Source organism: Rhineura floridana, chromosome 5 (assembly GCF_030035675.1).
Source record: "Rhineura floridana isolate rRhiFlo1 chromosome 5, rRhiFlo1.hap2, whole genome shotgun sequence".
NCBI lineage: Eukaryota > Metazoa > Chordata > Lepidosauria > Squamata > Rhineuridae > Rhineura > Rhineura floridana.
This window is the reverse complement of record NC_084484.1, coordinates 179,969,935-179,983,419: the sequence shown is the minus strand read 5'-3', so window position 1 is coordinate 179,983,419 and position 13,485 is coordinate 179,969,935. Positions and strand designations below refer to the sequence as shown.

The 13,485-nt window shown below is 44.5% G+C and overlaps 1 protein-coding gene across 2 annotated transcripts in view; it reads right to left on the bottom strand.

Annotated features, from left to right (window-relative positions):
• The window catches only part of PAK1 (p21 (RAC1) activated kinase 1), a 126,366-nt gene that overhangs the window by 42,349 nt on the left and 70,532 nt on the right, over positions 1-13,485 (bottom strand). For both annotated transcript variants that reach the window (XM_061629013.1, XM_061629014.1), the window contains exons 3-5: positions 6,868-6,968; positions 4,098-4,245; positions 661-698 (exon numbers count right to left, since the gene is read on the bottom strand). In XM_061629013.1, the coding sequence (XP_061484997.1) occupies positions 661-698; positions 4,098-4,245; positions 6,868-6,968 (287 nt within the window). The remainder of the gene's footprint in view (positions 1-660; positions 699-4,097; positions 4,246-6,867; positions 6,969-13,485) is intronic.

Genomic DNA, 13,485 nt, shown 5'->3' with positions numbered 1-13,485 from the left:
TTCCAGGGACAGAAGTTAAGCTAACTGGCCTGTAATTTCCGGGATCCCCTCTGGATCCCTTTGTTCCTGTTCAGCTGTAAGTCGTCAGCTATTCAGTGTAGCATAGAGCACGGAGGGGAAGCTGTGGCCCTCCCATCATCCCCGATCCTTGGCAATGCTGTCTGTGGCTGATGCAAACTAGAGTCTATTAATATCTGAAGGGCCACTGGCTGCACATCCCAAGCACTGAGCATAAGGCTGGCAAAGCTGGTTGTCAGATGCTTGGGAAGTGCTGAGGAACAGGGCTTCTACTGGGAGGAAGGGCAGGTTATAAAGCAAATAACAAAATAAATAAATAAATAAGATTGGATGGACGGATAGATAGACAGACAGACAGATGGATGGATAGATTAGATAGTAAATGTGAATTGGCAGCGCCTACCAAGCCCTGATTTATCTGCCCTACATTTGGCATCATGTAGGGCAGATGGGCATGGTGTGCCCAGAACAGCCTCACAGGCCAAATGGGAAGGCCTGGTGGGCCAGATTACGTCCATGGGCCGGAGGTTCGCCACTCCGAGATAGGGGCATCTAAGCCCACTGATTTCATGGGTTTAAAGCACACCTTACTCTGCATACAACTGTAGCCTTTGATATCTAGGAGACTGAAAGAAGACTTACCATTGTATTGGAGGAGTTGTAGTCTTCTGCAGATTTATCTAGGGGGTGGGAAAGAAAATTAGAAACCTTTCAGATCACCTGTATGCATAATCCAATTAACACTAAAGGCAACCCAGATGAAACCATTGAAGCCAAACTCTCTAAAACCACCATGGAAAAGGCAAAGAGTCTATACGGTTTTAGCCCAGTCTATCTGAAGGAGTGCCTCCAGCATCGTCAGGGATGCCGCTCAACAAGATCAGCCTCAGAAGACCTTCTCTCAATCCCACCGGTTAAAACAGCTAGACTGGTGAGGACTAGAGAGAGGGCTTTTTCAATAGTGGCCCCCACCCTGTGGAACTCTCTCCCAAATGATCTCCGCCATGCCCCTTCTATGATGAGCTTCCGCCGGGCCTTGAAGACCTGGTTCTTCAGGCAGGCTTTTGGGGTGGGTTAGGTTTTTACTGTTATGGTTTTAAATTTTAACATTTTAATGTATTGTTTTTTATCTTGTACGTCGCCCAGAGTGTCTGGACAACCAGCCAGATGGGCGACTAATAAATTTAATAAATAAATAAATATATCCGGAGAGCCAATATCTTTAGAACCACATCCCTCCTCCTTGATTGGTCAAGACTCGTTGCTTCCGATGGTGAGGCCATAAGGCCTCCCACCTGTACCCAATAAATTCAAATGACCAGACACTATCAAGACTGCAACAGAAGATGAGTGTGAACAGAATCTCCATGGCCGGTATTTACTTTTACACTCAAGAGTCCAGTTTGACCTTCAGATATTTATGTAGGATTGACAATGGATTTCAGCCAGATTTTGTAACAGTACTGTATCTCTTGCATCTTTAAGGTTTGCATTTAAGAACATAAAAAGAGCTTGCTGGATCAGGCCAATGGCCCACTTAGTCCAGCATCCTGTTCTCACAACGGCCAACCAGTTGCCTGTGGAAAGCCCAAAAGAAGCACTGTCCCACTTGTGATTCCCTGCAACTGGTAGCCAGCAAGCATGAAAATAATGGCCAGTTGCCCTGGACTGCAGATCTGAAGGGGCAAATGATTGCCATTGTTCAGTGGACTACTGGGTGGTTACACCGCCTTCCTCCCTAGAAGAACATCATAGCAAGGTAAAGACACATCTGGCCCCATCCATCAGCTGAAGAAGGAGTAACTTGAGGGAGCTTGGTTCCCCTCTCCTTGGCAGAAAGAACACTTATAAGAACTTTGTAACCAAGTACTAATGCTTGAATTTGCTTTTTTCCTCCTCCTTCCCAATCCCCTTTTCCCTTTGTGTTGTGTCTTTTCCATTATAAGGCTGAAGGAAGAGACCATCTTATTATTACTGATTGCTGTAAACTGCTCTGGGAGCTTTTGGAATGTGTGTGTGTGCTTTAGAGCAGGTTAAAAATGCATACATACACCGCAAAAGGGACCTGCACATTTTTATTTCCCAAACCACTTCCAAGATCTCTCAGAATGGGTTGTTGTTGTTATGTGCCTTCAAGTCGATACAACTTATGGCGACCCTATGAATTGGCGACCTCCAGTAGCACCTGTCATGAACCACCCTGTTCAGATCTTGTAAATTCAGGTCTGTGGCTTCCTTTATGGAATCAATCCATCTCTTGTTTGGCCTTCCTCTTTTTCTACTCCCTTCTGTTTTTCCCAGCATTATTGTCTTTTTGAGTGAATCATGTCTTCTCATGTGTCCAAAGTATGATAACCTCAGTTTCATCGTTTTTGCTTCTAATGATAGTTCTGGTTTAATTTGTTCTAACACCCAATTTTTTTCTTTTTCACAGTCCATGGTATCTGCAAACCTTTCCTTCAACAGCACATTTCAAATGAGTTGATTTTTTTCTTATCCTCTTTTTTCACTGTCCAACTTTCACATCCATACATAGAGATCAGGAATACCATGGTCTGAATGATCCTGACTTCAGTCTTCAGTGATACATCCTTGCATTTGAGGACCTTGTCTAGTTTTCTCATAGCTGCCCTCCCCAGTCCTAGCCTTCTTCTGATTTCTTGACTATTGTCTTCATTTTGGTTGATGACTGTGCCAGGGTATTGATAATCCTTGACAAGTTCAATTTCCTCGTTGTCAACTTTAAAGTTACATAAATCTTCTCTTGTCATTACTTGAGTTTTGTTGACACTCAACTGTAGTCCTGCTTTTGTGCTTTCCTCTAACTTTTGTTTCAAATCATTATTGGTTTCTGCTAGTAGTATGGTATTGTCTGCATATCTTAAATTATTCATATTTCTCCCTCCAATTTTCATAACTCCTTCATCTTGGTCCAATCCCACTGTCCGTATGATATGTTTTGCATGTAGATTAAACAAACAGCTGGTATAGCACAGCGGGGAGGAGAGCCTGGCTGGGAGTCCAGAGTCTGAGAGTTCAAATCCCTGCTTGTGTCTCCTGGGTGTAAAGGGCCAGCTAAAGATCACCCCCACAGGGAGTAGCTCAGGGGTTACGTGCCCTGCCACTTGTGCAACTGTGGGCAAGCTGCACAGTCCCAAGGAGCCCAGTTGCCCCCCAGCTGGCAGTTGTGGACAAGGAAGGGGCTGACTTATGCAGCTGTGGCAAGCTGAGCGGGCCCTAGCCAGCTGGGGAGGACTAGCCTCGGGGAGGCAATAGGAAACCCCTCTGAATACCGCTTACCATGAAAACCCTATTCATAGGGTAGCCATAAGTTGGGATCGACTTGAAGGCAGTCCATTTCATTTTAAACAAATAGGGTGATAAAATACACCCCTGTCTCACACCCTTTCCAATTGGGAACCAATCAGTTTCTCCGTATTCTGTCCTTATAGTAGCCTCTTGTCCAAAGTATAGGTTGCGCATCAGGACAATCAGATGCTATGGCACCCCCATTTCTTTTAAAGCATTCCATAGTTTTTCATGATCTACACAATCAAAGTCTTTGCTGTAATCTATAAAGCACAGGGTGATTTTCTTCTGAAATTCCTTGCTCCATTCCATCATATGTTTGCGATATGATCTCTGGTACCTCTTCCCTTTCTAAATCCAGCTTGGACATCTGGCATCTCTCAGCCAAACCAGACTAGCTTCAACCATCCATCTTGCTTTAAATCACGTATGCACTGCAGCCACCTCCAAGACAGCAGTTCCCATAGACACATTAGATGCACCACTGTGTTTGTGTCTATGTCTGATCAATGCACGACTGTGGCACAGGGAGAGGCAAACACACAAAAGGTGGCACCCATAACGCACAGCTCAGACCCATTCAAAGCAAGCCAGAATGCTCAGCAGGTTGGTTTGTGGCCAAGATCAGCACAAATTCTCTTGAACTCTCAAAAGAAAAGGAAAGGAAAACCCACAGCCAAGCCAATTAAATACCGACCAACCACACTGGGCCATCACTGCAAGGAGGGATTTCTCATCTATTTATTAAAAGCCTGATCAAGGTTACCTACCTGTGAAGCTCATATATTTCTGGCTGTTGGAGGTCTTTTTGGAATTGTAGAATTCTAGCACATCAAGTACAGCCTGAGGGTTCTTCTTCTGCTCCGATTTGGTGATATTGGAGGTCTGCAGTAAGCGGGCCCACTGCTCCGGCATGCCCTGGAAGAATGACAAGGCAAGCAGGCATGAAGACAACTTACAGGAACGCAGGAAGCTGCCTCATACTGAATCAGTCTCCTACCTGGCTTAGCATTGCATACACTGACTGGCAGCGGCCCTGCAGGGTTTCAGGCAGGGGACAATTCCCAGACATACCGGGAACCGCCGGAGATGGAGTCTGGAGACCTTCTCCAGGCAACGCTACATCCCTGCTCAAAGGAATGCAGGGAATTGTACTGAGTGAGAGCAGAGGTCTATATAGCCCAGTATTGTCCACACTGACTGGCTGCAACTATTCAGAGCGTCAGACCAGGAGCTTTTCCCAACCCTACCTGGAGATAACAGGGATAGGCCATGGGACCTTCTGCATGCAAAGTCTCTGCTCCACCACTGAGCTGTGGCTCTTTGACCTTATTTCGCAATGAATTCGTGGAAAGAGTTCTGTGGCACCTCAAAGGCTATTATGTTTTATATCTGGCCCCATCTGCACTATACATTAAAGCAGCATCATAAACAGGCATGGCTCCCCACAAAGAGCCCTGAGAACTGCAGTCTGTTGAGGGTGCCAAGAACTGTTAACAGACCCCATTGCGCCGCACAGAGCTGCAATTTCCAGAGTGGATGAACAATCAATCCCTCTTCCCAGGGTACTCTGGAAACTGTACTTCTAGGAAGGGAATACTCCTTTCTGTTTTTCCCAGAATTACTGTCTTTTATTTATTTATTTATTTTTATTATTTAATTACATTTCTAGACCGCCCTATAGCAGAAAGCTCTCAGGGCGGTGTACAACAAATAAAATCACAATTAAAATATGAGCAAGTGTGGAAAAAATATATATATATAGTACAATTATAAAACATTAATAAAATTGCCATTGAGATTTATAAATTAAGATCATATTAAGTTTAGAATGTTAAATTTAAAATATTTAAAAATTTACAAAATTTAAAAAGCCTGGGCGAAAAGGTAAGTTTTTACCTGGCGCCGAAAAGATAACAGAGAAGGCGCCAGGCATATCTCGTCTGGGAGGGCATTCCATAGTTCGGGGGCCACCACCGAGAAGGCCCTAGATCTAGTTGTTGATCTCCGGGCCTCTTTATGGGTTGGGACCCGGAGAAGGGCCTTCAACGTCGAGCGTAGTGAACGGGTAGGTACATAGCGAGAGAGGCGCTCCATCAGGTATTGCGGTCCGATGCCGTTTAGGGCTTTATAGGTAAGAACCAACACTTTGAATCTGGCCCGGAAACATATCGGTAGCCAGTGCAGCTGCGCCAGGACAGGTGTTATATGGTCAAATTTCTTTGTCCCAGTGAGAACTCTGGCCGCAGCATTTTGCACTAGCTGAAGTTTCCGAACCGTCTTCATAGGTAGCCCCACGTAGAGTGCATTACAGTAGTCCAATCTAGAGGTTACCATAGCATGGATAACTGAGGCAAGATACTCCTTTTCTAGTGAATCATGTCTTCTAATTATGTGTCCAGAGTATGATAACCTCAGTTTCATCATTTTAGCTTCTAGTGACAGTTCTGGTTTAATTTGTTCTTTGTTGTTGTTGTTGTTATGCGCCTTCAAGTCGATTACGACTTATGGCGACCCTATAAATCAGAGACCTCCCATAGCATCTGTTACAAACCAGCCTGTTCAGATCTTGTAAGTTCAGGTCTGTGGCTTCCTTTATGGAATCAATCCATCTCTTCTTTGGCCTTTCTCTTTTTCTACTCCCTTCTGTTTTTACCAGCATTATTGTCTTTTCTAGTGAATCCTGTCTTTATGTGTCCAAAGTATGATAACCTCAGTTTCATCATTTTAGCTTCTAGTGATAGTTCTGGTTTAATTTGTTCTAACACCCAATTATTTGTCTTTTTCACAGTCCATGGTATGCGCAAAGCTCTTCTCCAACACCACATTTCAAATGAGTGGAAGGAAGGAAATAGGGGACTCCTAACAGCACCCTTTACAGACTACACTTCCCAGGACCCTTTGGGGGAAGCCATGACTCTTTATAGCGGTATGATGCTGCTTTAAATGTATAGTGCAGATGGGGACTCTATGAAACCATCCCAAGTGTCCACACTTGCTAAGAACAGCCTTTTCAGCCTGGTGTCCCCCAAATATTTTTGGATTACATCTCCCATCAGCCCCAGACAGTACAGTTGGTGAAGGGTGCTCAAGAGCATAAGGTGCACCTAAGGCAATGAAACTGAGGTTCTACCAAGACGAGCATTCTTTGTAAGAGGACCACTGTGATGCAGCGGCTGGGGTGATGGCCTATGACCCAGGTTCAAATTCCCCACTCAGTCATGAAGCATGCTGGCTAGACACCTTCTCTCCCAGCCTATCCTATGGCACAGGGTTGTTGTGAGGATAAGGTTGAGAGGGGGGACAGAGAGATCGTGTATGCCACCCTGAGCTCTGTGGAAAAAAGGGATAGACAGAGCAAACTAAAAGCCCCAACCAGCAGGTTTAAACAGTGCTGGGAGGAGAGAAATTCCTATACAGTTCATCAGAGGCCAGTAGTTTACATTCTGCCCGCTGCCAGCCCAGCAGATGAGAACCATCCCCGATGCCTCTCCATTTAAACCTCTCCCTGCCACCATTCCCATTCCCCATCCTCCTTACTGTGAATTCGCCTGTGACAGCATCAAATCCAACATGGATCGTGTGCTCAAAGTCGGAAGGGAGGGAGATCTCAGGACGTTCTCTCTCTTTCTTTTTGTTGGCTGTTTGAAGAGAACAAGAAAAGAGCGATGCAAAACCATCAGAAGTGGAAGCAAACTAATACCAGCTAACGCTATTTGATACTTCCACATATATATATTATTTATTTATAGCTCTCTCGGCTTTCAGGGCACTTTTCAGAGTTCAAGAGAACAGGTTTCTGCCCCAGTGAGCGTCCAGTCTGAAATCTGAGAGAGGGAAAACAACAGAGGAAGGTCAGGAGTGAAGGCAGGATGAACGTGGAAGCAATTATCTGGTTGGTTTCAGTCACATGTGCTTAAGCCAGGGGTTACGCATGTGGTGCCTGTGGCATCGTGGTTGCCTTGATGTCTTTCCTTGGCACTCATGAAGCCTCTGAGCCTCCCCCTCACTCTCACCTTCTCTTCCCCCCCCCCCTTTGGTCATCATGAGGTGGCAAAGACGGTTGCCTTTTTTCTCCCTTTGAAAAAGGGACACAGAGCTGAAGGAGGAAGTTGGAAGACTGACACTCTTTCCCACTTCCTCTTTCAACTCTATGTGCTCTTCAAGGCTCAGATTAATTCCAGTGAAGCTGACTTGTACCCAGATCCCTTGGAAAAGCGAAGGCTGTATGAGCACTCTTTCTTTGGGTTGGCTGATTGAGAGGAACAGGGGGAGAAATGGCTGTGCTCTATTCTGCCATAACAATGCATGTTTTGCTAATACATACAAAGATATTACCACGTGATTTTTAAAAAAGAAAACATTTTGTTTGCATCAGCTGTCAAACATTTCTTTCTAAATTTTCAAACTGGGTTTCATTCTGTGCTACTAGACCTATTAAATTTAAATTTTATATCCTGTATATATATATTTTCTGAGCCCAAAACTTCACAGTCCAAACTCCAGTTGTCGACACAGCAAGTGGATCACTATTAAACAAAATTAACTGTAGTGTGTTTGTGTTACAAGTCACAACCTGGGTTTAATTTTGTGTGCGTATTTGATGTTACATGATAGGTAGCCATTCTCCAGCCTTTCAGGTAGATATCATGCTGATCCCAGCTCTCTGAAATTATTCCAACGGGAGGTGCTGGGGTTTGAACATGAGACCTTCTATATGCAAGCCACATAGGTATATAGGAAGCTGCTCTGTGTTATCATTGCTCCATCTAGCTCAGTATTGTCCACACTGATTGGCAACAGCTTTCCAGGGTTTCAGATAGGATTCTCTTCCACCTGGAGATGCCAGGGATTGAACCTGGGAACTTCTGCATGCAAGGCAGATGCTCTAACACTGTCCACCAGTAAGCTATGGGCACCAACTACATAAACGTTAGGGGGCTAAACCCTTGCTTAAATCTCTAACACTGGTAGAACTGAAAAATGCTTAAGTCTGCATGCACCATGCATAGCCCAAAAGAGATTATATGACATTTTAAATGTGACTGGTTTTCATGTTAGTGTAGTTTTTTGTTTGTTGCAGTACTGACTAACTGTACATTTAAAGGGTTAAGAAAAAAATTAAGTTACAGAGCTACACATGGTAGTCAGGTTTAAAGATCTGGGTCCCAGACCTGGAAAAGTTGAACCCCACAGTTTTGGTAATACTGAACAGTAAGGGATTCAAGAATAAATCACAGTCAGTAAGGTGGGAGAACTGAGAGACACAGAATTTTCTTCGTTGCTCAGAATAGCAACTCTGACATTGCAACCCAGGCAAATTTAAAAAGACTTCTAATTTTTCTTTAAAAAAAAAAAATTTTTTTTGAATACATCTGCAAATTACCAGAGCAGCTTTTCAGATACTGAAAAAACATGGGGCAATCTTACCTATTTATTTATTTAACAAATAAACATCTATGTTCCCCAACCAAAACATTCACACCAAGACACAGTAAACACACACTTAGAGCAGAAAGGAGGAAACAGCTACAAAAGGTGGTCCCTGGTTCGAATCTCACCTCTTAAAACTCACAAGGAGACCACAGGCACTCCACACACTCTCAGCCTCAGTTTCCCCATCTGCAATATGGGGGTAATATGGGCTTACCTTACAGGGTCGGCGCAAGCATTACACCTAAATAATGCATGTAAAGTGCTTTGAACACTTGAAAGCCCTGTGCAAATAATTAGGTATTACTAACATTAGGTAGCTTACATCTCAACAAAAAGAAAAGGCATTTTAATGGTTTATTTCTCATACCTGAACAAAGGTTGCCTCCAACCCTCCCTCCCATATATGCCTTTAACACTGACTCAACCCCTACATTGGCCTCTACTATTTAATCAACCAAAGCTGTAGATAATTAACCAATCAAAGCTTGGGGCTCTCAGCAATGCGCCCAACAGCACTTGCAGGCCTTAACAGCATCCAGAAAGGCACTTCATGTAAGGAATCTGCCACTTGTATAGGAATTTCAGTAGGCCTGCAGGCTATTTAATTCCCAGCACAGCCTTGGGGAGAGAGATACGGCTCCGCTGTCAGCCTCTTCTTAGATATTTATGGAGAGGAAGGGATGACATGATCCAGTTTCACCTTAGGCCCCAGCCTCTGCCTGCCTGCCTGCCTGCTGTAGTTCAGCCTCCTCCCACCCTGAAACTTGGTGCCTTCCAGATGATCTTCTGGGACTGCAAATCCCATCAGCCCCAACCAGCACAGCCGCAGGATGCTGGGGCTGATGGGAGCATGGCTGTGCTGTCTGGGGCTGGTGAGTGTTGAAGTCAAAGGAGGGCACCAGATTAGTGAAAGGTTGGTGTTAAACATGGAAGAAGATTTATTATTATTACCATGGACTGCGAAAAAGACCAATAATTGGGTGTTAGAACAAATTAAACCAGAACTGTCACTAGAAGCTAAAATGATGAAACTGAGGTTATCATACTTTGGACACATCATGAGAAGACATGATTCCCTAGAAAAGACAATAATGCTGGGAAAAACACAAGGAAGTAGAAACAGAGGAAGGCCAAAGGAGATGGATTGATTCCACAAAGGAAGCCACAGACCTGAACTTACAAGATCTGAACAGGGTGGTTCATGACAGATGCTATTGGAGGTTGCTGATTCATAGGGTCACTATAAGTTGTAACCGTCTTGAAGGCACATAACAAGAAGTTATTATTATTATTGGTGTTTGTTTTTAACATTGTTATAAGTTGCTTGGAGACTTTCAGGCAACATAATAAATCTAAATAACAACAACAACAACAACAATACTTATCATTATTATTTTGATTTAGATTTATTATGTTGCCTGAAGGTCTCCAAGCAACTTATAACAATGTTAAAAACAAACACCAATATATTATAAAATAAAACAACACCCCTATACAGCCACAGGAAGCTTTGGCAGCACACTAATAACAAACCACATCATCTCAATCTATCAAAGGCCTGAGAAAAAAAGATAAACCTTTACCTGGCACCAAAATGTCAATGAAGGCACCAGGCAGACCTCACTGGGGAGCGTATTCCACAGATGGGGAGCAAGCAGAAGGTGCTGTTTGTGCTTTTCCCCATTTGACATGGCATGTGATCCAACTGCAATCTAGGATCAGTGCTCACTGTGGCTGGGGAGGCTGTGACTAGGGCTGCTTTCACACATGCGGCTGATTGCGTTAGTTTAGCAGATTAAAAAGGTAGCACTTCTGTCCCAATTTCTAAAATCCCTTTCACACTGCAATACCTGTTGCGTTAAGGAACAGCAGCTTTTTCAGCCAATATACCAGCATTTTGTGCAACTGTCTTTCACGCAGCTTGTTTTCGTCCCTCACCCATGCACATTGTTCCCCACTGGGTAGGAGATCTAAGATGTTGTCCCGTCGCCATGCAAGCCCTCTCCCTTTAGGATCTGACTTTTTAAATTGTTTCAGTTGTGTCAAGACAGGGATGTGTGTGGGAAATACTGCTGCTATCTGCACCAATGCTAGAATACTGGCACAACGTTTGTCAGGCAAAAAAAAAAAACCCAGCGCGACTAAAGGGTGGGAAAGCGCTGCATGCTGGGATACCTGCAACATGAGTGGCTGCAGCTAGCAATAAACTCCTGCAATCTTCCAGGTTACCAGCCTTGCTAACGGATTATTTCTGGTATCATTTATCACGGAAATTAGTGCCAAACTTCCGCTACATTCCACTAGAATTCTGGAACTAGCTTGTGCGTTGTGTGAAAGATCAAATATAATGCGCAAATTACCAGCCTAAGATGCACCAGACTGCATGAGCGAACCTATAACAATAATAATAATAATAACAACAACACAACAACAATAATAAATAGCTGTTGCTGTTAGCGGCTCTCAGAGTTAGCTCTTTGTTTTCAGGTAGTATTTTAACACCCCAGCAAGAGAGATGGAGAGACCAGAATAATTAGGGCCTCGATTCTCCATCGTTATAGTCACCCTGAGGCAGCCCAGCATGAAAGGTTCCCCGCTATTTCCGAAAGCTCGTTAACGCTTTCTGTTTCCTGTATAAGCAGTTTAAAAACACACACGACTGTGGCTATGAAGAACTAAAATTAATTACCTTCATCCCCTGTTAAATACATCTGGCCCTTAAGGTCTTACTGTCAGGCCCAAGATGTGACTCAGGAACCAGACCAACGGCTGTAGTTAATTCGTGTTTTATTAGGGTAATGTCCAAACAAAGACTGCGTTTTCTCATGAATCAATACAGGGATACAGGTCCTGCGGCATTGGGAGAAAGTTGACAGAGCAAGGGACTTCTTCCCGCCTGTTCTTTAAGAAGGGGCCAAACGGGCGCGCAATCTTTCGCTCCTCCTTAACTGCCCCTCAGGTACTGCCCGCCTTCCCCCCCTTCTCTCCTGTCTTTTCAGCTGTCTGCGTGTGCGCGGTGAGGGGGGAAGCATCACCCCCTCCTCTTCTGAAGTTTCCGATTCCAGGATGGGGGATAGGGGAGGGGCTGATGGTAAACTGCCTCCCCGCTTTTCGGCTGTGAGCAGCCCTCCCTCTTCCCCCTCTTGCTCTGAGCCTGAAAGAGGGGGAGGCGTGAGAATGTCCAGGGAGGGCTCAGGCTCCCCGTTGCTAAGCGACCTTATCACTGGCAGTTCCTCTGTTTCGTCTTCGCTCCAAAGGGGGGAAGTTCCTCCCCCTTCCCTCTGCCATCCATCCGAATACTCTTCTCCCAACTCTCCGGGATCCAGCTCCCCGGGATTGGGACCCCAGCTCTGCCTTCCGACACTTACGCAGGAGGGGTTACAACAGCATGCGAGCAACAGATGGTTTTCTTCCACCAAATCCAAAGAGCTTTGGAGGTCTGAGGCTGAGCGCTTTAAAATATTAACTGCTATAATCGGTTTTTTTGCTGCTAAAACACCATACAGCACAGCACGAGGCAGGGTCTTATGAGGATTAGCAATTTAAAGGCCTGTGGAACCAGGCTTTACGATTTAATCTCTTTTGATAACATTCATGGATGTTTTAGTAAGTGGCGCAACATAAGCCAGGATTTACACTGTTCTTGTTATGTGCCTTCAAGTCGATCACGACTTATGGTGGCCCTATGAATCAATGACCTCTCCAAAAGCATTGGTTATAAACCACCCGGTTCAGATCTTCTAAGTTCAGGTCTGTGGCTTCCTTGATGGAATCAATCCATCTCTTGTTTGGTCTTCCTCTTTTTCTACTCCCTTCTGTTTTTCCCGACATTATTGTCTTTTCTAGTGAATCATGTCTTCTCATGATGTGTCCAAAGTATGATAACCTCAGTTTCATCATTTTAGCTTCTAGTGACAGTTCTGGTTTAATTTGTTCTAACCCTTAATTCTTTGTCTTTTTCGCAGTCCATGGTATGCGCAAAGCTCTCCTCCAACACCACATTTCAAATGAGTTTTTTCTCTAATCCTTTTTTCACTGTCCAACTTTCTCATCCATACATAGAGATTGGGAATACCATAGTCTGAATGATCCTGACTTTAGTGTTTAGTGATACATCTTTGCATTTGACAGGACTTACATAGCCAAACCTATATAGCCAGGACTCTTAAAAGTGGGAGATAACCTCTCCTCATCCTGGCACCCTCCAGATATTTTAGATTATAGCTCCTGTCGTCCCTGACCACTGGCCATGCTGGCTGAGGCTGATTGGAGTAGGAGTCCAACAACATCTGGAGGGTGCTAGGTTGGGGAAGTCTATCACAGGATTTAAGTATGCCTTGAACTATAGCTTAAACTGGGGATGGGGAGCCTGTGGCTCTCCAGATGGCACTGGACTCCAATTCCCATCAGCTGCAGCCAACGCGGTGTGTGGTCTGGGATGATGGGAGCTGTAGTCTAACAACATCTGGAGGGCTGCTGGTTCCCCATCCCTGATCAATGCCAGCACTGCTAATAATGAAGGATGATGGGAGTAGCAGTTCAATATCTAAAGGGTACCATATTGGCTACCTCTGGGCTACTCTGATTGGCCGCAGCATTCCAAGGTCTCAGGGGGAGGCCCTTTTGAGTATTTAACCAATAAGTTCCTTTTTAACTGGAGATGCCAGGGGACGTTCCTGGGACTTTCTGCCGATACAAACACAAGAACAGTCCTGCCAGATT